Here is a 26,465-nt window from a genome sequence, read left to right on the forward strand (position 1 = left end):
CCGATTTTGCGGCGCTAGAGGGCCTAGCGCTGCATTTGGCGCCGGCGCCGAAATTGCCTGGGGCCCTTATGCCGCGGTAGACCGGTAGCGCTGCGCCGGCACCGATGACGTCATCGGTGTGCGCAGCGTCCCGGTTGCCATGCCGACGGGCCCCAGCGCCGAAATTCAGTTGCGGCCGCCTCGCCCGTGACAGCCGCAACTAAGACTCTGGCAACAGAGTCTTACGAGTCTTTGCGCCGGCGCATTAAAGGCCCCGCGGCGGCCGGCCGCTTTCCCGCCGGCCGCCTGGCCGCAGCTCCCTCCCCGGACTTCCCCCCCCCCCCCCCGGAACAGAAGCAAGCCCGGCACTTGTCCGAGGTGCCGGGCTCATTTTTTAAAAGATTTTCGCGGGCCGCGATCGGGTGCAGGCAGCTCCTCCTTAAGGGAAGGAGGAGGCCTGCACTTCCCGAGCCTGCCGCACCGCATCGGGTGCCGCAGCGCCGGAATTGCGGCGCGAAACGGCAGTTAGCGCCGATTTACCGCCGCAAAGACCCTTCAGTAGCGCCGGCAGCCGTTTGTGCGCGGCCCTGCTGAATTTTTGGCGCGCGCAGGGAGACTTCGCGCCGGCACTAACTTCCGGCGCTAAAGCCCTGGCTAAGCCAAAACTCAATTTCTAGGCCAATGTGTCTTCTACTGTAAAGACTGATACAAAATATTCATTCAGTGTTTTTGCCATCTCCAAATGTTCTTATGTTCGTATGTACTTTAGTTGGCCTTAGCGGTATGTGTGAAAACAGTCGTTTGTAGTCATGTACAGAGATCACTGTTAAAGCTGAGCCTGTGTCCAACTCCATTTTCAGCCTAACTCCTGCCACTTCTGGAGTAACCCATATTATTCTGTGATCCCCTGTCTCTTTCACACTGTATAGTTTTAGACAAGCCAGATTCTCTTCCTCTGAGTCTGTGTCACTTTTTTCTTTATCTGAACTGTCTTCAGTCACGTGGTGTACCTTCTTGTATCTATCTTTGAAAGGTTTCTTGTTTTCAGTCACTTGATGTACCTTCTTGTTCAGTTTATCGGCTTCTTATTTGCTTTGCAGACTCTTTCAATGTGCCCTCGTCTGCCACATTGTCTGCAGTCTTTATCTTTAAGCCAACAGTCATTGTGGTCATGTGACATTTTGCCACAGCGATAGCACTTTTCTTGTTTCAGTGACATTTTATTAGTTGAATATTCCAGGGATTTTTGTTGAATTTCTAAAGCGCCACGTGCTGCTGCTTCCATTGATACTGCGATACTCAGAGCCTTCTCCAATGTGAGGTCTTTTTCAGACAGGAGCTTCTTTTGTGTGCTTTCACTTTGCATGCCACACACAAATCTGTCCCTCAATGCGTCTGATAAGCCCACTCCAAATTGGCAATGTTCTGTTAATTTGCACAACTTTGCCAAATATTCAGAAATGCTTTAATTTTTGCTCTGGTTCTGTTTATGGAATTTAAATCTTTCGGCTATGAGCAGTGGTTTGGGGCTTAAATGGTCTTGGAGTGTGTCCACTATTTGTTTGAATGTTTTGTTTGCTGGCTTTTCAGGGTTTAATAAACTACGTAGCAGCCCGTATGTCTTTGCGCCCATAACACTCAGCAAAACAGTGGCTTTCTTTTCTACCTCCACTCCGTTAGCCTCACAGTACAACTCCACCCTTTCAATGTAAGTTGCCCAGTCTTCAATGCTGCTATCAAATGCTGCAATAGTGCCAATCATCGCCATTTTTTTTTCCAAACCCGTTTTTCTTTCTTTACTAGTTAGCTAGCATCATGCAAGTCCTGTGCACTTTTCACTTGACTTACGTATCCCCTGCCTAGCTTAGCAAGCGTACTCCATTTTCTCTGCCTTCTCGCTCCTTTCTTCCAAGTTTCGGTGTCCTCTGGATGCGATGCCAGAATAGGAAGACGTAGGTTCATAATTCTCGTCGCCAATTTGTTGTGTTTGTACACAACTACATAAAATAATAAAACAGCAGAGACTGAGAGTAACTTCAAGTGATCTTTACTGGGTAACTGGAACTTCGGCACTGACTGTACAAATCGATACACGTCTGTTATATACGCTCACAACTAAGGATGTACATCCGCAAGACAAAGTAGTCCCTTCAATGTTGTATACATTACAGGCGCAGAGACCAATTGTAGTAACTCAGCAGCTGCACTGTCTGTAATTGCTGCCGCTCTGTCATCATTTTTGGATATCCGTTGTGCGTTGTTGAACCAGACTGTTCGCAACCTGGGTGTCATATTTGACCCGGAGATCAGCTTCTGACCACATATCCACGCCATCACTAAGACGTCTATTTCCACCTCCGTAGCATCGCCCTTCTCTGCCCCTGCCTCAGCTCATCTGCTGCTGAGACCCTCATCCATGCCTTTGTTACCTCTAGACTTGACTATTCCAACGCATGCCTGGCCGGCCTCCCATCTTCCACCCTCCATAAACTTGAGGTCAACCAAACTCTGCTGCCTGTATCATAACTTGCACCAAGTCCCATTCACCCATCACCCCTGACGAGTGCAGGGTCATGCAAAATTGTATACAAATGTTTTCTTGAGATTCAAATAACAAGCAGCTGTTGTTTTGGGGAAAAAGTACCATTCACCTTCATGGCCTTTATAAAATGCTTTAACAGCCTGAATCTTTATTAGCATCAGATGTTTCATTATTTTAATCAAAAGATTTATTGAAACGCTCTTCTAATAAGTACAAATGTTCCCGTTAACTGGGCTGCACAGTGGAATGGAAGCCAAGTGACTGAATATTAAAACAACCAGTAACCCTAACGGTAAAGGGGAACAACCCTGCCCCCACCCCATGCAGCTGAGATTTGCAGCAGCTGAAGTATATTTGTAAAGATGGTTCGAGGACTATACAGTGAAATCTGGGATTCAGAGAAGAGTGACAGCATTCTGGTTTGTGCCCGCAATTGCCGATGCAACTGGGTGAGTTCCTGATTGAGGTTTGGGCTGTTGATTCTTTCAGCAATGAAGGGGTACGGAGCGGGTGACACACAATGGTTCTGCTGTTGTCGTCCACTACTGGAGATGGAATGCATCCCCATTTCTTGTGGGGAGATGCTGAAGTGGCGGGGGAGGGTGGCTGGGATTTGTTCAACACCCCTTCCCCACCCCCCTCCCTTTATGTGGATACTATCTCCTGCTGGAGTATGATTCTATTGGGGCTGGCAGCCTTTGCTCAAGTGCTGATTGAACTTTGACACCGTGTTGGCAAGCTGTTCAACAGTGGCAGGCATCACAGCTGAACCTGATCTTGCCCTTGATCTCCACACACTTTCATTTCCAGCAGCAACTGATTGGCTCGTGAGTGATTCGATCCCTACCCCCATCTCCCCTGCTTCAGGGGCATTGAGAGAAATCGGAGCACGCCAGCTGCTGCCTTGACTGGGATTCGCTAACTCAGGACAAATCAGGGATCGAATCTGGGAACTTCTGATTTGTATGGCCCAGTGCCATACCACATGGTGCATTAACCCACAAAGCCACCGGGGAAACCGAGCCTATCTTGGTTTTTTCAGCCTTGAATACTCATATTTTGATTGTGACGTGTTTTGTGCATTGGTAATAACCATTTTTAATGGGGCCATGTTTTCACGATATGGTTAATAAAAGCTAGTAAGAATTACCGCTTTTTTTCTTTAATTCCGCTGTTAATGAAGGTGACTTTTTTTTGATTGGAGGAGTTACCAACCACTTAGTTACAGTTCCTACAGTGAGAGGGCACAAAAGCAAAAGCCTATTTATAAACTTGTGACAAAACGAATGCCTTGCACAGGTTGATTTTTCCAAATCAATTTAATAATAAGGGCTGAGTGCTCATGCTAAAAGCCATGTGGTCTCTCCCACACTGTGGGTTCCTTGTCCTGCTGTTTCCAAGAGTGATGCCCATCTTTTTAATACCACCTGAAATCAACTCTGTTCCTGGGCCTGTGCACATTATGACTTTAACTGTCTATTTTCCAACTCCAAAAAGCCTCGTTAAAACACAACCGTGACATGGTTGATAAAACACTCCTTATTGTAACTCAGTATGGTCTGGAAGAGAACAATGTTCGACGTCCTATTAGTGTCAGTGAGAAAAACCAGGCCTTGTATTTTTTAATCCTAATTTCATCCCTTGCTCTCCCGAAGGCACACTCTCGGGCTGGAGTACAGTTCTACAGGTGCCGGCAGACTTCACCCTAGTGGCCTTTCTTCATGTGTGAATCTAGATAGTGAGTGTTGGCAGGAACTTCAACCATGGAGAGCATCACAGTTTAGCCCAATCCTGTTCTCCTCTACATACATGCAGCTTTCAGTAAAGGTCATGATAGCAATCAGGAACAGGAACCCTGGCTGATTTATTTTTCCCCCCCCACCTTAGCCCAGGGAGGCTGAGTGCATTGTAAAAGACAAGAATCAAGAACTTGCATCTATATAGTAACCTCCACATCCTGAGGACAGTCCCAAAGTGCTTTACAAGCAATTGATTTGCTCATGAATACAGCCACTGTTATAATGCAGGCAAATGCAGCAACGAATTTGCGCACAGCAAAGTCCCACAAACAGCAAATGAAAATGATTGACCAGGCAATCTGTTTTAGTGATGTTGGTTGAAGGAGGAATGTTGACCAGGACTTTAAAAAGTGCCATGGGATTGTTTATTTTCACTTGAGCAGGCAGCTGGGGCCTCAGTTTAACATTTCATCTGAAAAACAGCACCTCCAACAATGCAGCACTCCCTCAGTACTGCACTGTAGTGTCTGCTGCAATTATTGCTCAAGTCTTTAGTGCGGCTTGAACCCACAACCTTCTGACTAAGAGGCTAGAGAGTTATCAACTGATCCAAGCTGACAATTCATTTGTAGCACTCTGGTAAGTAGTAAACAATGAGGAGGATAGTAGTAGACTTCAGGACATAGACTGGTGAAATGGGCAGACACATGGCAGCTGAAATTTAACACAGAGAAGTATGAAGTGATGAATTTTGGAAGAATGATGAGAGGCAATATAAACTAAATGGTACAATTTTAAAAGGGGTTCAGGAACAGAGAGACCTGGGGATTTATGTACAGAAGTCTTTCAAAATGGCAGGACAAGTTGAGAAGGCTGTTGAAAAAGAATATGGGATCCTTGGCTTTACTAATAGAGGCATAAAGTACAAAAGCTAGGTGGTTATGCTAAACCTTTATAAAACACTGGTTATGCCTCAGCTGGAGTATTGTGTTCAATTCTGGCGCCACACCTTAGGAAGGATGTCAAGGCATCAGAGAGGGTGCAAAGGGGATTTACTAGAATGGTACCAGGGATGAGGGACTTTACTTATGTGGAGAGTAGAGAAGCTGGGATTGTTCTCCTTAGAGCAGAGGGGAGATTTCATAGAGGCGTTCAAAATCATGAAGGGTTTTAGTAAGTAAGGAGAAAATGTTTCCAGTGGCAGAAAGATTGGTAACCAGAGGACACAGATTTAAGGTAATTAGCAAAAGAGCCAGAGGTGAGATGAGAAATTTTTTTTCTGCAGCGAGTTATGATGATCTGGAATGCACTGCCTGAAAGGGCGGTGGAAGCAGATTCAATAGTAACTTTCAAAAGGGAATTGGATAAATACTTGAAGGGGAGAAAACTACAGGACTATGGGGAAAAAGCTGGGGAGTGGGACTAATTGGATAGCTCTTTCAAAGAGGCATGATGGGCCGAATGGCCTCCTTCTATACTGTAAAATTCCGAGTTGTTGCTGCAGCTGAGATGAGCTACCTCGCCATGGACAGGATGTTCTAGTCTGTACACATTAGTGCAACACTACATGGTGCATTTATCCACTGAACAGTGTTGGGTGTGTGCAGGAGAGCATTCACAACAATACCCAACAACAAATGATGTAGCAGATCGTCCCAAGGTGTTTCACAAAGAATGGGGAGGAGAAACGGACACCAAGCAGGAGTTAGTCAGGGAGGTATCTGCTGGAATGGTTGAAAAGATGGTCTTTAAGGTTGGGAAAGATGTAGCATGACTGAGAGGTTTAGAGAGAGAGAGAGAATTCCTGAGTGCAGAATGTGGAGGTGGAGACTCTGCTACCGAGGCTGCACAATCAGCCCGAGTTGGTGGACTGGAGAGTGCGAGGCAAGATCGAAGGCTTCCACACCAATGAGGATGTCAATGTGTTTGAAGCTTGCTTCAGTGTACGCAGGCCCTCGTACCTCTACTTTTGTGAGATGCTGGTACCTATGTAGCTATCCCATAATGTGTCAGGCGCCGAGTTTACACAACAGTTAAAAAAGCTCTTCATTGTTACATTTGAAGTGTTTGATCATTTCTATCCCCCGGCACCCACATAGACTGCTTTCTATTGTTTAAATATTGTTGGTTTCTGATCCACCTGTAGTGCCCGAGGACACTTTCCGATAATCTGAAGCAGATGTTCACTCTGTATTTAGCAGTAAATGTACTAACTATTCCATTGATCAGTGCTGCAGGGTTGCCTCGTACCTGAAACAGCAATTTATGAGTCTAAACTATTATTAAAATTTAACCCTGTCACCGAGACAAAGCTATCTATTTTCTGCCCCAATGGTTCAAAATCATAGTGAGGCTAGGAATGTCTTAGGTTTTGTTCCCTGGCCTGTACTGACTTTCCAGTTGGACTTCGTATCCTTGGGCTAGGGAGGGGGAAGTGTCTTTATCACTATCCACTGGCCCTTGCTGGAGAGTGTAGGAATGTGACAAGTCTGGCCTTCTGTGATGCCTCTCCCCATGGTCCAAGCAACCCTCATTGTCTAGAGTCACACAGGAAAAGTGGCCTCTTGACTGAGGTTCTGGGAAAGATGGGGTGGGGAGGAGTGTTGTTGGTACCTATGGAACTATCCCGTAACATGACAGGTTGGGTTAAATGACCTGATTCTGTGCTGCAAGGAGGGTTACTGGGATTTAGAAAGAAATGGTGAAATATCTGACTGCCATTGTAATAGCCGGGTGCTTTGCAACCGCTTTTGAACTGGACAAGGACAGTGTGCCACAAATTTTCACCTATGGGGGCCTTCGTGACGACGGCAAATGTGGACAAATAGAAAGCACCACCCACGTCGTTGAATCATGCCCACTAACTTAACCATTTGGTGGCCTATGCACTTTGGGTTCTGATGATGATGATGATGCTCTAAGATGCTGGAATTAAATGCCGAGGCTGCATACGCTAAATAAGAAACGGTGAAGGACATTGATGCTGGGGAGTGTTTGTAGATCATATTGAAGTATGGATTAAATGTAGAGTGAAGCTTCCTGTCCTCTGCCCCAACAATGTGCCTTAATCCCAACAACAACTTACATTTATATAGCGCAGTAAAACGCCCCAAGCCATCTCAGACAAAATTTGACACCGAGCAATATATTAGGACACGGGACCAAAAGCTTGGTCAAAGAGTAAGGTTTTAAGGAGCGATTTAAAGGAGGAGAACAAGGCGGAGAGGTTTAGAGAGGGAATTTCAGAGCTTGGGGCCTAGATAGCTGAAGGCACAAATGGCAGAGGGAGCTGTCCTACCCACCATGCCAGTCAGTTCGAACCTGCCGTGTGCCTAACTGTGCTAGGATTGAATCCCGTACCCACTTACCGACTGACATAAAGGCCCTGTCCCATCAACAACTCACCAGTTTGGTGTAACGGTGGTCAGACACACACTCGGCAGAGCTCTGGACTTCCATTCTGAAATGAAAACAGAAAATGCCGGAACTACTCAGCAGGTCAGGCAGCATCTGGGGAGAGAGAAACAGAGTTAACGTTTCAGGTCGATGACCTTTCATCAGAACTGGAACAAGTTAGAGATGTAACAGGTTTTAAGCAATTGCAGGGGCAGGGAAAGGGAGGAGGAGAGGAATGAACAAAAGGGAGGGTGGAAGGCAGGAGAGATTAAAAGACAAAAGGGATGATGGGGCAAAGGCGAAAGTGGGTGGTAATGGGACAAGTTAAGAAACAAAAAATGGGTCTAGAGGAGGAGTAAATGACAACAGCAGAATCATTACCAACAGCTGCTGTCCGAAAAATGGGAGCAGCGGTAATGATCTGAAATTGTTGAACTCAATGTTGAGTTCAGAAGGCTGTAAAGTGCCATTCTGGATCCGTTTGATAAATCTGAAGGGGACCGTTTCCTGCCGTAGACTCCTGGCAATTGAGCGATATTTATTCTAAAGCGCATCTATAAGCGAGGTAACTGCGTGCATGTCGACTGTGCACTCGGCAGGTCGTGTCCATCCACCAGCGGTTACTGACCGTTATCACCGCGGGACTCGAACTTCCCGCGCAGCTCGGAATGATCCAGAAATCTCTGTGCACACGCACTGACATGTGATCACATGCCTCACATGCTGACTCCAACTCAGGCTGGTGCACATGGTGATGACAGGCAGGTAGTTAAAACAATTTGCCCCTGGGAAAGTAGCTCAAAATTTAGGCTGGTGAGTCTACCCTCCCTTTGCTCGGCATAGCGGTGCCATACTGGGTAAAACTCTGGCTTGATAGTCCATTTAAGGAAATGGTTAAAGTGACTATTTTCTACATCGATTGATAATGTGGAACTTGACTGCTGAGAAGCAGCTTAATCTTTGCTTACTGAAAACAGTTGCTTGTGGTTATTTGGGACTTTACCGGGGTTTAAGGAGCTCCAACAGTTCGTCACAATCTAACCTGAAGTTATATTTTCCCACCAATATGGCTAAACAACATTTAATTGGGTCTTTCTACTTGTGAACCCATAACATAAACGTGTCAGCTATCAACGTTTCACTATCATGGCCAGTGGTACATGGCTTGTGTCCGTTCATTCGTGTTTGCTGATGAAAATCAGCATAAAAGAAAGACCTTGCATTCGTATAGCACCGTACACATCCTCAGGATGTTCCAGAGTGCTTTGCAGCCAATGAAGTTGTTGCGTTTGCAAAGATAATCCAGAGACCGTCAGTGAGTTCAGTTCATGCTGCTTTTAATATCGCTGCCACACACACACACTTCCAGGCACAAGCAATCGAATACCTATACACAATACAATGATCTCGGCACTATCAAACTCCATGTGCTCAGGCCAAGGCAATCGAGTACCTATCACCAATGTCAGACACAACATTTCCTCCCCCCTCACAGAATTTCAAACATGAAATGTAGTGACAAAGTCCTGTAGGTGGCCAGGGCAAGAACGTGTACGAACAGGCTGAGGTGTGGACTGGTGAGGAGCAGGCTGAGGCACAACATCTACTTGAGGGTTGGCTGGCTGAGCCACATGTGCATCCCGCCACTCTGGGGGTAAGGCTTAGGGGTTAGGTCTGTATAATCCCGCATCAGAGGGTGCTGGCACCTTCCGAAGGCGGCTGGCATGCCACCGAGAGCTGTCAGTGAGGCAGAAAGTGGCTGGTCCAAGTTGGCGGCTGATTTGGAGAGGGGAGGACCAGAATGACGCCATCTTATTATTGCGGTGAGGCCTGCGGACTCTGACCCAATCGGAGACTGAGATGTTGGGCGCCTTGGCCCTCTTCGACTGGTCGAAGCGGAGTTTCATCTTCTCCTGCTGTCTAGCGACTGTGGCTTGAGCCGGTGGAGCAGGGCTCTGAGCTAGCGAGGGGCGGAGCCTGCCAAGGGGCAGCATGAGCTCACGGCCTAGCATGAGGGATGCGGGTGAGTCCCTGTAGTGGAATGCTGGGAGGCTCTGTAGTGCAGCAGTGTGTGGAGGAGGGCCTTGTCAAACGCACACCCCTGGGATAGGTGTGCTCTGAGGCCATTTTTCAGTGTCTGGTTAAAACGCTCCACCCCCCGCCCCCATTTGACTCGGGGTGGTAGTATGCTGTGCGAATGTGACGGATGCCCTTGCTCTCAAGGTAAGAGGAGAGTTCCGAAGAGACCATTTGGGGGCCATTGTCTGTGGTGACCTTTTTCCGAGCCGTACTCACAGTTTCTAGTCCAAGAGCAATGAGGTAGGTTTCAAAGGACTGTAACCAGCGAACCCATGGGATCGGGGGCTCACCGGGTAGTGCAAGGAAGGGAGGAGGTGGTGGAAGAGAGATTTCAGCCATCCTTGTCGCCTGTCGCCAAATGTTGCGTTTGCAAAGACAATCCAGAGACCGTCAGTGAGTTCAGTTCATGTTGCTTTTAATATCGCTGCCACACACACACACTTCCAGACACAAGCAATCGAATACCTATACACAATACAATGATCTCAGCACTATCAAACTCCATGTGCTCAGGCCAAGGCAATCGAGTACCTATCACCAGTGTCAGACATAACAGAAGTACTTTTAAACTGTAGTCATTGTTGTAATGTAGACAAATGTGGCAGCCATGTCACACGCAGGGCAGACGGGGTTTTGGTTTACTAGACAGTACCAGCAGCAATGTAGCACTCCCTGACTACTGCACCAACTTGTCAGCCTAGATTATGTACTTCAGTTGTGGAGTGGGGCTGGACCATGAGGGTTTTGACCCAGTGGCGAAAGTGCTACCACTAAGCCAAGAAACAGGATTTAAGCTTCCCCTGCTGCCTCCACTGTCCCCAAGGTCATTGCAGAATGGCCCGCAAACCATAGAATCATAGAAAGTTACAGCACGGAAGGAGGCCATTTTGGCCCATCGTGTCTGTGCCGGCCAACAAAGAGCTATCCAGCCTAATCCCACTTCCCAGCTCTTGGTCCGTAGAGCTGGGAAGTGGGATTAGGCTGGATGTTTTCTCTGCAGAAATTGAGAGCGTGAGAGGTCAGCCTTTCTGCAGTTTGAGAAAAGTTTAAAAGGCTATTAACTGGCCTCACCAGCGAGAAAGAAAGCCTCTGCTTCATTTTCCTCGCAATGATTTTTGTTGTTGTTACCAGCTGCGTCATTGCATTAAATGTTTGGCAAAAAATGCTCTCGATACAGACAGTGGCCTGTAATAACATGTATAAAAAACAATTAGTGGTGGCCCATGAGATCACTGGGTCCAGTTTCAATACAGAAATGAGTCTAATGTGTTTGATACTGTGGCCCGATCCCCAGTATAATGTGGCCAAGCTAGGCACAGAAGAGGAAAGGATTCAAAATTGCTGACCAACTGTCTTGCTGTAAAGCTACTTTTAATTTTTTTTTAAAAAGTTACTCACATTTCAACCGCTAAACTCACATTTCTGCAACAAATATGAAGTGTACAGGAGATGACTGAACGCATGGCTAAATGAGATCAGCAGTGTTGTTCCCTTTTTAAGAAAGAAAGAACTTGCATTTATATAGCGCCTCTCATGAGCTCAGGTTGTCCCAAAGCGCTTTACAGCCAATGAAGTACGCTTGAAGTGTAGTCATGTAGGAAACTCGGCAGCCAATTTGTGCAAACAGCAATGTGATAATGACCAGATAATCTGTTTTTAGTGATGCTGATTTGAGGGATAAATATTGGCTGGACACCAGGGAGAACTCCCCTGCTGTTCTTCAAAATACTGCCATGGGATCTTTTATGTCCACCTGAGAGAGCAGACGGGGCCTCGGTTTAACATCTCATCTGAAAGACAGCACCTCCAACAGTGCAGCACTCCCTCAGCACTGCGCTGGAGTGTCAGCCTAAATTGCTGTGCTCAAGTATGTAGAGTAGGACTTGAAACCACAACCTTCTGACTCAGAGGCAAGAGTGCTACCAGCTGAATCATGGCTGACACGGCAATTCTTACAGCATTGTGCTGTTACAGAACGAAGTAACAGAACACAACGCGATCATAGGTGGCCAATTTGAGTGCCAGCCAGTCCTGCGGCTGGAATCACTTATCTTTAGATGACAGAGTTTCAACTCTCGGTGATACATAACAAACCTGCCCATCTTCCAGCATTATTTCTGTATCTTCTGAAAGGGTGTTGCATACGAATTGCCCCTTCCCCTTTCAGTCTCTTCGACTGTTTTCAAGAGGTTAGGTCAGTGACCAACTGCTAAGGCTCTCTCAATGCTAACCTGAAGCCTGCAAGTTCATCCCACTGATGACTCTCTGTCTCGCTTTACAAAGAGGTACCTAGCAGTTCCCTGCAGTAACATTTGAACCACAAAGACATGTTTGTCATGGCCCTTCGCTGCGTGCTCTGTACCTAATCATCTCCACTGAAACTGACCTATTGTAAGTAACAGTTTATTCATAAAACATTCCCTTGGAGCTAGTACCCCCACCCCCCACTTTCCCCAGCCTTTGTTCTCTACAAGTGGTTATAGCTGACCTCGGTGACTCCTTCGGTCTACCAGGCAGTGATTGCCCAATTGCTGGCTGGTTTGCAACCACTAGTCCGATTATTGGCTGGGTGTCTGGAAATTTCTAAAATGTAAGCCAGACACCAAAAATCTGATCTTAGAAAAAAATAAGAAATAAGTCAATTTTTTCCACTTAGTGTCTGGTAATGTGGTGCCACTAGTTATTAATGCTTTCAGTGGATTTTCAGCATCAATGAAACAAACCTCAGCTCTCAAACCAGGACTTCTTCCCGACAACTATCACATTCTAGTGGACTTTGGATTTGGGAAAGGTTGGTAACCCTAACTGGGCTAACCAGGGGCGGCTTGCTTCACAAGCTCCATTCAAGCACACTGGAAAGGAGATAGACAGATTCTCCTCTACATTGGGGAGACCAAACGCAGATTGGGCGACCGCTTTGCGGACCTCCATTCAGTCCGTAAGGGTGACCCCGAGTTTCCGGTCGCCTGTCACTTTAATTCTCCGCTCCACTCCCACTCAGACCTCACTGTCCTCGGCCTCTTGCACTGTTCCAATGAAGCCCCTCAACGTAAGCTCGAGGAACAGCACCTCACCTTTCGATTAGGCACTTTACAGCTTTCTGGACTCAACATCGAGTTCAACAATTTCAGACTATAACCCCTGTCCCCATGATTTTTTCTTTCCATTTATTTTATTTTATTTTTATTTTTTCTCTCTCACACATGGCAGCTGTCTCTCCTTCTGCCAGTGCCACTTACACTTCATCTAGAGCCATCTTTTGTTTCTTAACTTGTCCCATTACCATCTCCTTTTGCCTTGAATATCTCTTAATCTCTCCTGCCTTCCATCCTATCACAGACCTTCCCTTTTGTTCTTTCCTCCCCTCCCCCCTTTCCCTGCCCCTACACTTGCTTAAAAACCTGTTCCATCTCCAGCTTTTTCCAGTTCTGACGAAGGGTCATCGACCTGAAATGTTAACTGTTTCTCTCTCCACAGATGCTGCCTGACCTGCTGACTATTTCCAGCATTTTCTGTTTTCACTCCATTCAAGCACTGCTGTGTTTGCACCACAATGGACACAATCCTCAGTGAGGCATGCCTGCCCACAGTCCTTGGTACAACTGTGATGTTACCATCATGGTCAAGGGCCTGCTGACAGTCTATCAAGGCTCAGGCATAAATAATGGGAGTTTGGGTGAGATACCAGAAGGTGCCTGTTATCTACAAATCCACAAGGAGTCAATGTCTTCAGGAGGTTAGGGGGAAAACCATCACTGAAACAAAATGGTGAATGGAACAATGAGACCGGCACAGGCACGATGGGCTGAATGGCCTCCTTCTGTGCTGTAACATTCTATGATTCAATGTCATATTTTGATTTTAAAATATTCATTTAAAAGAAAGAGGAATATCTCTCTCTCGCGCACTCTCTCTCTCCCCTCCTTTGTTTTTTTCTCTGTCTTCTCCCGTTCCCTCTCATGCACATGATCTCTTTTTTTATCTGTCTATCTCCTTTCCAGTGTGTAGCACTCAACCGAAAATGAACATAAGTTTGCCTCAGGCAATGACGTAACCAACCTGCAATGTCATTAATATCACAGGCATGCAGTTGGCTGGTGACCAGGGTGGCTTCATTAACTTTGATAACTAAAATCATTGTTAAAGAAAATAAGTCATTTTCGTAAATTAAAAGAGTAATTAAAACAAAATAATTCAAATTATATACAAAAAAAAGAATGAGCACAAACCAATATTAGCTTCTGCAACTAAAACTGCTGCTGACCCTTGCACAGTTTTGCGAGCTAATCGTCCTCTGTGTACTTGATCCATTTCTCTGCCCTCGACCATCAGTGCCTACCTTTTCCCCCTTGGTCTGAGTATGTTATGTGAGGTACTACCTGAGACAGGTCCAGTTGGAGCTGATAACATCTGCCTTAGCTTGGCCGAGAGGGCAGTACCAATTTTTGGATTGCATTGCACAGTGCCTCATGAACTCGGCAAAGCAGCTGACCGGAGGGCTCGTGCCTCCTGACAAAATAAGAGCAGCACGTCACCTGCTGACTTGCCCTCCCAGTCTGTGCCTTCCTTCAAAGCTGGCAGCCTTTCCCCGCGAACGTGTTTAAAAACGGCGGAAGAGCACACCACTTGATCCACATTTGTGCTGATACTTGTTTTAAAATTGGACCATCGCCATTCGTTACAAAAAATTGATAAAGTTTAGTTGTGAAGAAACAGGAAAAGCGAATATCCTAATCATCAGTGTCATCACCAGTCTTATGACTCATATTTAGCTTATGGAAAAACTGCACAACGGACATGCTTTGATGTTGCGTGATGCTCTTAATCGATGAACTTCAATTGCTCTGGGCACCAGTCACAGGCCTGTAATCACCAGTTTTTCACCCAAGTATAACATAGTTCTACATGAGGCTCTTTCATTTTCCACACTATCTAGGTCATCACTGTTGGCTGTTTCTCACAGTGCTGGTGGACAGATGAAAACTTTGCACGCCTGCTTTTATATTTTATTGAAATCCTAGCTCAAATTGCTTGCGACTAGTTAATATCTTACTGAGAGCAATGATGGATGCTTCTCTGAGCTGGCCTTGCTGGACATGAGCAGGAGTGACCCAGGGGTGACTATCTTCCTTCAGTTTTCACCTGGTGCTTCTTAAAAATTCATTCACGGGATGTGGGCGTCGCTGGCAAGGCCAGCATTTATCGCCCATCCCTAACTGCCCTTGAGAAGATGGTGATGAGCCGCCTTGAACCGTTGCAGTCTGTGTGGTGAAGGTACTCCCACAGTGCTGTTAGGGAGAGAGCTCCAGGATTTTGACCCAGCGACGATGAAGGAACGGTGATTATATTTCCAAGTCAGAATGGTGTGGGACTTGGAGGGGAACTTGCAGGTGATGGTGGTCCCATGCATCTGCTGCCCTTGTCCTTCTAGGTGGAAGAGGTCGCAGGTTTGGGAGGTGCTGCTGAAGAAGCCTTGGCGAGTTGCTGCAGTGCATCTTGTAGATGGTACACACTGCAGCCACGGTTTGCCGGTGGTGGAGGGAGTGAATGTTTAAGGTGGTGGATGGGGTGCCAAACAAGCAGGCTGCTTTGTCCCAGATGGTGTCGAGCTTCTTGAGTGTTGGAGCTACACTCATCCAGGCAAGTGGAGAGTATTCCAACACACTCCTCACAGCGATATGGCTGAGACCACGAGCTGACCAAAGAGCTACACAAACCTCCCCTCTCAAAATACTATTACCATGACACACTGCATGTTGGCACTGCAGTGCACTGTGCTACAATATGGATTTGGTTTGAGGGCAAGTGGTTTGTCATGGGTGTGACATTCCACAACCAATTCAGCAAATTTCTACTCTTTATTGTGTGGTGTGCTGATCCAATACTTGCATTTGCTTGGTTTGCTACCGTCACCGGGAGGTCAATTTAATGACAAGTTCGGTGTCCTTTGAGAAGATATTAGTTGTGATCTAAGATCAAGTAACAGGGTGGGCCGCGAGAAGGCTGTCATCATTCACCCCAGGCAGCTTACAAGATATCCACACTAATAACAACAGAAAATGCTGGAAAAACTCAGCAGGCCAGGCAACATCCGTGGAGAGAAAATAGAGTCAACGTTTCAAGTCAAACTCTTTGTCAAGATATCCACACTGTTACACCGGAAGCTTTGGCCTGGATATCTGACTTAGATATTGATATTTGATTTGCATTGCTACTGCCATACAAAAGAAGAGAAGAGTACTTGGATTTTGCACTCAAAGTCTCGAAGACTGTGAAAGTATCAGTTCTTGAGTGATAACAAATCAGCTAATGTACCCGTGAATGGGATTGGATCACTTTGCTTTTCCCAGACATGCTAAGAGGTTAAGTATTAAATTACCTCAAATCGTTATTGGACCAATTCTTCATCCCCCAACAGAATTGTGTGATGTAAATACTGGTGCTCCCTGATGGCTGAATGGGGAAATGCATCACCCAGACCAGCAAGGCCCCAGGTTCAATCCCTTATCTGGGTCAGCCTCAAATGGCATACCAATGTTGGGCACTGTATATGACCTTGGTATCCAAGAACTAGGAAGCGGATTTAAAAAAGAAGTTAAGCAGGATTCCTGCTAGAATATGCTTTGGGTGTGCCCGGGATTGATTTGGCTGATGTGCTACCCACGATCACTGTCTACGGTCATAAATGAGGAATGGGAATGTGGGCAAGGTAGCAGAGAGCTGGCAGCAGCCTGGAACTGTATCCCAGCATGAGCCAGCACCTTCAAGAGAGAAGGGAAGAAATTGTGACCCCCAATTAACTAATTTTGATGATGTGCTGGTAAAGAAGCTTTAGTATTTAAAATCCTTTGCCCACGTACTAAGATTTGTTTGCTGACGCAGTGCATTCATCTCTCTGTTTCACTCGTAGACTCGCACAGACTTGCTTGGATGTAAACTGTGGGTGACCTAACACTCCCCAAAGCTCGGAGAACAATAGCTCTTTGAGTCTCACAAAGTAAAATCTTGAAGAAAAAATCAGAAGCAGCCTGTTTCTTGCTTGTGTGTGGCTTTGTTCCCACTTTCTACCCTAGCCTGTGGGTCAGGTCTGAAGGACCTAAACTGGCATAGAAAGTAAAGGAACTCAGGCTGCCTCTGTTGTGTGCCTTCCCTCCCCCTCCACGTTAAACAGAGCCTCTTTGCCAGGGCCTTCAGATGGTTTTAATTACTGAAGTGAGATTACCTATTACTGTAGTCCAGTTTGAAGCCATTTTCTTCAGATTGAAATTTGCAGAGTTTGCTGAATTGCCACAGCACCTTCCAAACCAAAACCTTCACTGCTATGCACAAATTAATAAAGGATTACATTAGATAGGATTACATAGGATATACGGCACAGGAACAGGCCATTCGGCCCAACCAGTCCATGCTGGCGTTTATGCTCCACTCGAGCCTCTTAGATGAGTCTTTCCTCATCTAACTCTATCAGCATAACCCTCTATTCCCTTCTCCCTCATATGCTTGTCTAGCCTCCCCTTAAATGCATCTATACTATTCGCTTCAACCACTCCCTGTGGCAGTGAGTTCCACATTCTCACCACTCTTTCTTTTAAATTCCCGATTGGATTTCTTGGTGACTATCTTATATTGATGGCCTCTAGTTATGCTCGTCCCCACAAGTGGAAACACTCTCTCTGTATCCACTCTATCAAAACCTTTCATAATTTTAAAATCCTCTATTAGGTCACCCCTCAGCCTTTTTTCAAGAGAAAAGAGACCCAGCTTGTCCATCCTTTCCTGATATGTATAGCCTCGCATTTCTGGTATCATCCTTGTAAATCATCTCTGCCCCCTCTCCAGTGGCTCTATATCTTTTCTATAATATGGCGACCAGAATTGTACGCAGTACTCCAAGTGTGGTCTAACCAAGGTTCGATACACGTTTAGTGTAACTTCACTACTTTTCAATTCTATAGGAGGATTTTTTTTTGATGTGAGGGGTAAATTGTTTGGCGGAGGGGAGAAAGAGACAGCTCACAATGGGACTTCAGTTCCAAAGTGAAATTCAGGGCTGGTGTTAAAACTGTTCATGTAAGACGATGCAAAGTGGCTACTAAATATTTCCAGAGTTTTTTTTATGTAGGTCCATGTTTATGACACTCAGTTGATGGCCTGGTTTCAGACCTTTGCATGGTAGACTATCAGCCCAGCAGCTGATGTGTGTACTAATCTAGTTTTAGAATGGTTTCCTGTTTTCAGCTCAAGACCGAGGCCACTCGCAGCCCACCTCCTCCTTACCTTTGGACCTCACCAGTCCTGACACTGCCTGTGTTTATGGGCTTGAATTAGGCATGTGCCAGCTCTGGGATGGCCATGGTGAGTGAGAGAGAGCAAAAAAAGTAACATTTTTATATGCACATGACGGTATGTTATAGTTCTGTAAAAGTGTCTCTTGAGCAGGTGGGTGCTCAGGTTTGTGGCTCTCGATAATAAATATCAATATATTAGTTCTATCCTAGTATGGATAGGTCGGAGTTCATGCTGAAAGGGCAGACATTATACATTGCAGTGTGGACCCCACCATGTGGGCCAACTTTTTAATATAAATCACATGGGTACAAACATCAGAAATTACTTTTCCTCCATTTAAAAAAAATTAAATCATCCCTTCTTAAAAACATAACGTATGGAATGAGAAAAAGCCATTTGGCCCCTCACACCCTGCTACTTCCACAGACCAGGTCCAGTTTGGCCAGTCATGGACCCTGACCCATCTCCTGAAGGGCAAGTTCTGAATAAATACTCCTTGAGTAAAGCACAACCCCTGAATATTGGCCCACCCTCATGTCTTCAGCATCATGTAACGCAGATTGCTGTCTAGCCTATTATTCTCTCTATGCCTTTCTCTCAACCCCCTCTCCTATTTTTCTCATCCACCAACAACATAGGGATCTGTGGAACATTTGATCATCTCGGTCTAAATAAGACATTTTTAATTCATTCATGGGAATTTGGCACCTCTAGGGAGGCCAGCATTTATTGCCCATGCCTAGTTGCTCTTGGTAAGGTGATCGTGGGCCTTCGTAAACCGCTGCAGTCCATGTGATGAAGATACTCCCACAGTGCTGTTAGGTAGGGAGTGCCAAGATTTTGACCACAAAGGAACGGTGATATAAGTCCAAGTCGGGAAAGACGTACAAGACTGTGGGATGGGGCCTATCCTATGCTTACTGCCTCCCTACAAGTTGACATCATTATTATCAGGAACTTTGATGTGTGGGTTAATTTAGTCTCTGATGTAAGAAAAAGGAGTCTTACCATCAAGTAACTTTAAAGTAAGCTTTAAGTAACTTATAAACACACTATATACAAGAGAGGTCTTTACCATGCCTCTGGTAGAAGCCTCTTACAATACTGAACAGACCAGTATTTATACCAGTCCAACAGGAAGTGACATATGACAGGAAGTGAGGTATGTACACAGTTCATAGTTCATAGTTCACAGTTCACAGGAAGTGATGACATAACTTCCCGGAAGTTATTATTATTATCACAGTCTCTATCTGCAGCAGCAGAGGAAAATTTGAATAGGTTTGTGGGTAAATATAAGAGTGCGACGTTTACACTATATTTAATCACTCTGGTGAGGGCCGTGGGTTTTGAGATGGGAAGAATTCAAGTTGGCAAGCTTTCACTTCATTTTGTAGTAATTTGCTAAAATACAGGGCAGCTCTGTTCCAGCTCTGTAATTGTGCGAGTTTCTAGGTTTAAGAATCTACTTGCAGCCTTGCACACAAGAAAAAAAAGTTGAGAAAGCATGTAGTTAGCCGATGGAGGTTATCTAAAGTGGCATCGTTCCTCTTGCTGATGGCAAGAGTGGTTTAGCCTCCATAGTAGACAAGTACTGACCAGTCATGACAGGTAGATGCAAAAAGGATTGGACAGAAAAATGGTGTGTTATATTCAGACATGAGAATGGCCAACTCCGTAATCTCTACTGTATGACGGGTTATAGGGCTAAAAATTGAGTCGCACCCCAAACATCAGGGCGCTACTTTTAGTGCCCCGGAAAAATTAGCACCCCCGCGCCGGAAATTGAGTGGTTGCACCCCAAGAGGGAAGCGGGGCGCAACTGGAAGCTCCTCGCATCTCTCTTGGGGCGCTGCGAGTCAATATTGCGGTGCTGCGAGTCAATATTGCGGCGCTACGTGCCGCAGCGCCACGCCTCGCCGCGGTATTGCAAGCCCTCCTCCCCTTCTTAAAGGGGAGGGGCCTTGCGCAGCGCGATCCAGGGCCCAGCTGGCCCGTTCAGGAGGCCGGGGACGGGAGCGCAGGCAGGTGCTGGCAGGCGGCCAGCAACAGAAATGGCCGCCCCGCACCTCGCCTTTAAATTGCGCCTCCCCGGCCGCAGGTAGGCCCCCCTGACCCCGTAGGACATAGCATCCAGCGGTAAGTCAGAGGGCGTTCCCGAAGATTGCGGCCAGGGCGATGCGCACGGCGATGACGTCATCGGCGGCGGCGCAGTGCCGCAGGGTGCTACCGGTTAGCGCCGCCGCTAACCTCCCGCTGAATTTTGCAGGGGGTGTGGGTGGCGCCGCGCCTGGGCGCTAGTTGCTTTGCGCTCCGTTAGCGCCCACGGGAGGTGCAAAGCAACCCAATTTTTCCCCCTTTTAAACTCTTTCCAATTTTAAAGCTTCACCTGCTTATTGATATTCAGCCTAAACTGGTGCAGGCAAGTTGCAATGATGGGCGGAAAAATTGGTAGCGGAGGAGGAATCCTCAAAAAACAACTCAACCATACGTCTCACAGTCAGGAACATCGTCAGGAGTGTTGTTTGCCATGTGGGGGCCCCATGCAAAGGTTTGGTTTGGGGCTCCGATAGTGATAAAGTTGAAATCGTTCTGCTCGGGGCATCTGACTTGCACGGCCCTAACGTCTCCCCTAAACATGGGTGTTTCCCAACCCCTACAGCTGCCCAGTGGTGGAGTACTATGGTCCTGCTTGGCAGAGTGCCGAGAAAACCCATCACTTGCTCCTCATCTCAGTGCAGTTCAAAGTCCCACGGACCAGTAGAACTGATGAGAATGGTAAATTAGATACCAGAAACTGCTCTTTACAGTGATGTGACCAGGCAGTCAGTGCTCTCCAAGACCGTGACTGGAGCAGTACCTTAGACAGGGAGTCACAGGCATACTTTAAAAGAATTCACGGGGAGAGACTCTGGAGTGCCTCAAAACATTTACTGGTCCTGGGTAATGTTCTTTTCCCCCTCCTTACTTTTGTTGTCTGCAGATCTAACCCATTCACAGACTGCTCAATTCTGTTAACTGGAATTTAATCAACAGACAGTAAAAGAGAAAAGCCGTAAGGAGCTTAAGAGGCTGGAGGAGTCCATTTTACCAGCTATAACATTGGTGTTCACTTTCTGTGAATTTGAATATGTTGATTAGTTTTAACACATTTAAAAAGGGGAGAATGGAGAGGTTTTAGATTCTAACGTGCTTAAATACAGTCAAATTCATGTGTCTGCAAGTAGGCAGGTCTTCAGGGGTCTCGGCTTGTTCAAGGTTAAGTCCGACGTTCACAGATCTGCACAGACTGTAAGATCGAAGTTCAAATGGTTTAAAAGTCATTGGGATCTACATTGAGTGCCTTCCTTTCATTTTCAGCTGGAACATTCCCACGGCCTCTATGCCTGTTTTTTTCCTTTCCCTCTTGCACTGAAAGTGCCGACTCTTACTGGGGTGCAGTTCTAGCAGCCCTGAGATGCCTCACTTGAGCAGTCATTCTTCGGGGATGAGTGTCCACAGGCTGTAGAACTGGAGAGGACATCATAGCTGCAGTTGGTCCTCTTCTTGTATAACTTACATACACACACATGCACACGTGCACAGACTCGCGCGCACACGCTCACACACATAGTTGCACAGGATAGATTAGGATAGAGAATCCTGGATGATTTGCCCTTCATCCCCAAGCTGAGGGCAATTGTCGTGACTGCACCATACACATCCCTATCTGAGATCAGATCACACAGCACAAACTGAAGTTTGACCCTGGTTTTCCTGGTCTATTTGGCTGTACTGCAGCACCATGCACATTTACCCAGTGACTGGTAGATTCTACAAACTGTTCTTCTTGCAAATCAGAGAATGCTACAGCACAGCAACAGGCCATCAACCCATCTCAATCCATATGTTCAAGCTTTCGGTCACCTTTATTATCTCCCCCATCATGGCGAGGCCTCTGTTCCTTTTTATTTCTCCCTCTGTTAAAAACCATGGCACATTTTTCTGTGCTGAAGGTGCTACATAAGGCAAGCTGATGTTGGTTTGTTCATCACTTGGGTGCAGAGCCAGGGCTGGTTTATTTGTCGTGGAGATTTTCAGACGATGGGTGGATTTGCTTTAAAGTTAAACAGTGTAGTGCAAAGGAATTTTGTAAAGTGAAACTGGAGAGCACATTGCATCATTTGATGAGGAAGCAGTATCGCTGACACTGGCAATTTGCAGGAGTTTTTATTTATACTTGCGATTTACCATGGGAAATTTAAACGTGTAAAATGTTACGTGAATTGCGAACATGTTGGAGTTTCTGTAAATTGTAAGAGTCATTAGTGAATCACAAATATTAATGAAGAGTCTGGAATCGTGTAAATTGACTCTTGGGATTTGCTTGACCTGTATCCCCTGCCAGTGCAGATTTATTAATCTGCCCCCTCAGAATAAGCTAACGTTATTTTAAAGCAAAACTGATGGTGACCACAGCGTTACTTACTAATGGCCTGTCTGTTACTAATTCTTTCTGAAAAGAAAAGTGCACATTGCTTTATAATTCTCCTGTTCCTTTTCTAAGCCGTCTTTTTGTGTTTTTTTGTTGTTGCAGCCAGTATGAAGAGAAACAAGGCTGGCTGGCGGGCGGACAAGCCAGCAAACTTCCAAGGGAATGGACAGCAAAATGCTCAGCCGAGCAGTCCGATGTTCCCCGAGGGAGACTTATTGCTTGAGGTGAGGGGGTGGAATATTCTGGGAATCACTAACCATCCCTAAATTTCCATGGTCTTTGTACTCAGAGGGGGTGACCAGGTCGAAAGAGTTGGGAGACATTAGGGGCTTCTCCAGAATTTGGAGCAGGGGAAGAGGGGAACCTAACCTTCCAGAGCAGTCCTAGAGTAGAAGGAGGATTTGGCTGTGGAGAAGGAAGTGTGAGAATGCTTGAGTTGATTTTGATGACAAGACCATTCATACACCAAATGCATTCTGCAGTCTACAGAATTGAGTGTGGAGGTGGGAGCTGTACTGGGGGAGTGATAGGGGTGGCAGTTGGTAAAAAAGCTGGTGGAGATGAGGGAATCAAAGTAAGGGAGCTGTTTAATAGGTCAACAAGAGTAGTGCTGTCATGATGGGAGGAGGCCAGAAGAGAGGAAGTTGGGAGTTAAAGAGAGTGTTGGTGAGGGAGATGTTGGGATTTTTTCCAGGGTTGGAGGATGGAGGTAATGGGGTTAGATTAGGTAAGGCAAATAAGGATGGTGGGGGAGACGAGCAAGTCGTCAGAGATAGCTTTGCCAGTAATAAAGATCATGCAGACAGTAAGGTCACAGAAAATAGCGTGGTGAATTAGATACCAGAAATGGGTGTGGGTGGGGATGTTGATGTGAATGGTGAGGTACAGTAAGAATGGGAGGGCAGAAAGCAAGAGCAATTACGGTGGAGGTTGAACTCGCCAAAGGTGAGCAATCACTTTGTGCAAAGACTATGGGAGGGGATCTTGGTGAGGAGGTTGCCATGGGACCTGAGAGTGGTAGATGACCACAGCCCGAAATGAGGGGTGTGAGGAATGAAAAAGGGTGCGATTTTTGAAAGAGGAATGGATGCCTGAGAAGTAGTTGAGAGAGAAGGTGACCTGATAGAAATCAGTATTTGTCGGGAAATGGTGTTAGGGAAATTGATGGGATTGAAGGCCGATAAATCCCCAGGGCCTGATAATCTACATCCTAGGGTACTTAAGGAAGTGGCCCTAGAAATAGTAGATGCATTGCTGGTCATCTTCCAAAAGTCGATAGACTCTGGAACAGTACCCATGGATTGGCGGGTAGCTAATGTTACCCCACTGTTCAAAAAGGTGGTAGAGAGAAAACGGGGAATTACAGACCGGTAAGCCTGACATCGGTAGTGGGAAAATGCTAGAGTCCATTATAAAGGATGTAATAGCAGAGCACTTGGAAAAAAGTGACCAGATCGGACAAAGTCAACATGGATTTACAAAAGGTAAATCGTGCTTGACTAATCTACTGGAATTTTTTGAGGGTGTAACTGGTAAAATAGATGAGGGAGAACCAGTGGATGTGGTGTATTTGGACTTTCAAAAGGCTTTCGATAAGGTCCCGCATAAGAGATTAGCGTGTAAAGTTAAGGCACATGGGATTGGGGGCAAGGTATTGACTTGGATAGAGAACTGGTTGGCAGACAGGAAGCAAAGAGTTGGAATAAACAGGTCTTTTTCCGAGTGGCAGGCAGTGACTAGTGGGGTACCGCAGGGATCGGTCCTTGGACCCCAGCTATTCACAATATATATTAATGATCTGGACGAGGGAACTAGATGTAATATCTCCAAGTTTGCAGACGACACAAAGCTGGGTGGACGTGTGTGCTGTGAGGAGGATGCCGAGAAACTCCAGTATGATTTGAACAGGTTGGGTGATTGGGCAGAAGCATGGCAGATGCAATATAACGTGGATAAATGTGAGGTTATCCACTTTGGTGCCAAAAACAGGAAGGCAGATTATTATCTGAATGGCAGTAGATTGGGAGAAGGGGAAGTGCAACGAGACCTGGGTGTCCTTGTGCACCAGTCGCTGATGGTAAGCATGCAGGTGCAGCAGGCGGTTAAGAAGGCAAATGGTATGTTGGCCTTTGTAGCGAGAGGGTTTGAGTACAGGAACAAGGATGTCTTGCTGCAGTTGTACAGGGCTTTGGTGAGACCACATCTTGAGTATTGTGTGCAGTTTTGGTCGCCTTATCTGAGGAAGGATGTTCTTGCCATGGAAGGAGTGCAGCGAAGATTCACCAGACTGATACCTGGGATGGCAGGAATGACGTATGAGGAGAGATTGGGTCGATTGGGCTTGTACTTGCTGGAGTTTAGAAGAATGAGAGGGGATCTCATTGAAACATAAAATTCTAACAGGACTAGACAGACTAGATGCTGGAAGGATGTTCCCGATGGCCGGGGAGTCCAGAACCAGGGGTCACAGTCTAAAGATAAGGGGTAAGCCATTTAGGACAGAGATGAGGAGGAATTTTTTCACCCAGAGAGTGGTGAACCTGTGGAATTCTTTACCAAAGAAGGCAGTAGAGGCCAATTCATTAAATGTATTCAAGAAGGAGTTGGATATATTTCTTAAGGCTAAAGGGATCAAGAGATATGGGGAGAAGGCAGGAACAGGGTACTGAATTTGGATGATCAGCCATGATCTCATTGAATGGTGGAGCAGGCTCGAGGGGCCGAATGGCCTACTCCTGCTCCTATCTTCTATGTTTCTATGTTTGACTGTCAATGGCAGTGCTGTCCCTATCGTGCAGGTTGATAGGTGTCCTTGCAGCAGATGGCACAGATCTGCACCTGGCTCCATGCTGACCAGAAGCCTGCAGTACAGTTGACCCTAGTTATTGCCAGTTAGAGCCTGCAGATACATTTGGTGACTTTGTGAAGGAATAACCCATAAAACCTATTCAGAAAAAGACACCATTCTATGAAAGAATTCTGGCCTTATTAAAACATGACAAACTGGGTCTGGAAATCTAGAAACCGAACTATGAAAAAGCTGTGATGGCATTCTGGCTATTGAGATAAGATAAGTTGTTGACACGGAATCAATAACCTTATTGAAACAGAAGGTTAAAGGCTCCTGAAGTCTGAATCTTTGGGAACAAGACAATAGTTACCCGGTACAAGGTGTTCTAATTTACACCTCGTAAAGGAGCACATAAAAGTAATAAACATCTGCCTTCATAAAAAAGCCAAGTAAAGCTCACCTGCTGATTACACCGTTTTTTATGACAAGCTTAGCACACCTAGAGGAGAGACATGGTTCTGTAGTGCTACCAGCTGAGGTGACCGTAAGAATTGCAGGGATCAGCAGAAAAATGACTAGAGATAATTAGCTTACATCAGCAGAAAACCTTAAAGGAAATACCACTGTAAAAGGGTATAAATATTGAACTCTCAAATGGGATAATAGACTCGCTTAAAGGGGCAAAGCGATTCTCGGCTTCAGAGCTAGCTCTGTAAGTCTACAACTCTTTGTACCTTGGGGATCTAGGTAATGTATTTGATTTTGGTGGATATCCTGAATAAACTTTAAGAACTGTAAAACTGTCGCGAAGTTAAGATTTGAGAGTAGATTCTCCGTGAATTGAATTGTAAAGCTTTCTCTTTGGAACTGTTAATGTTGCGATTGACTCACCAACTGTAAATTATATGTCGGTTCTTTAATAAATCTATATATTTTTAGAATTGTCTGACATAAGACTTCTGTATCAAACTCGCAAACTCAATCTCTGTACACTCTTTGGTGAGGAGTTGCAGAATTCTGGGGGAGTGTTCCGGACCCTCATAATATCCGGAACGTTACAGTCTTGCTAAACTTATTAAAAGTGCTATCTGGAGGACAGTAACATTTTCAGGTTGTTCCTTTCCTTTAGGGAGAGATTGTCCGGACCTTTAGACCCAATTAAGCATCTTTAGGATT

At 45.9% G+C, this 26,465-nt stretch overlaps 1 protein-coding gene across 4 annotated transcripts in view; it reads left to right on the plus strand.

Annotated features, from left to right (window-relative positions):
- LOC147120085 (aryl hydrocarbon receptor-like) overlaps positions 1 to 26,465 on the plus strand; it is a 230,880-nt gene that overhangs the window by 162,592 nt on the left and 41,823 nt on the right. For all 4 annotated transcript variants that reach the window (XM_085985645.1, XM_085985646.1, XM_085985644.1 and 1 more), the window contains one exon: positions 22,601 to 22,722. In XM_085985645.1, coding sequence (XP_085841771.1) covers positions 22,601 to 22,722 — 122 coding nt within the window. The remainder of the gene's footprint in view (positions 1 to 22,600; positions 22,723 to 26,465) is intronic.

This window comes from Somniosus microcephalus, chromosome 4, assembly GCF_052327205.1.
Source record: "Somniosus microcephalus isolate GS21.2 chromosome 4, FLI_Smic_1.0, whole genome shotgun sequence".
Classification (NCBI taxonomy): domain Eukaryota; kingdom Metazoa; phylum Chordata; class Chondrichthyes; order Squaliformes; family Somniosidae; genus Somniosus; species Somniosus microcephalus.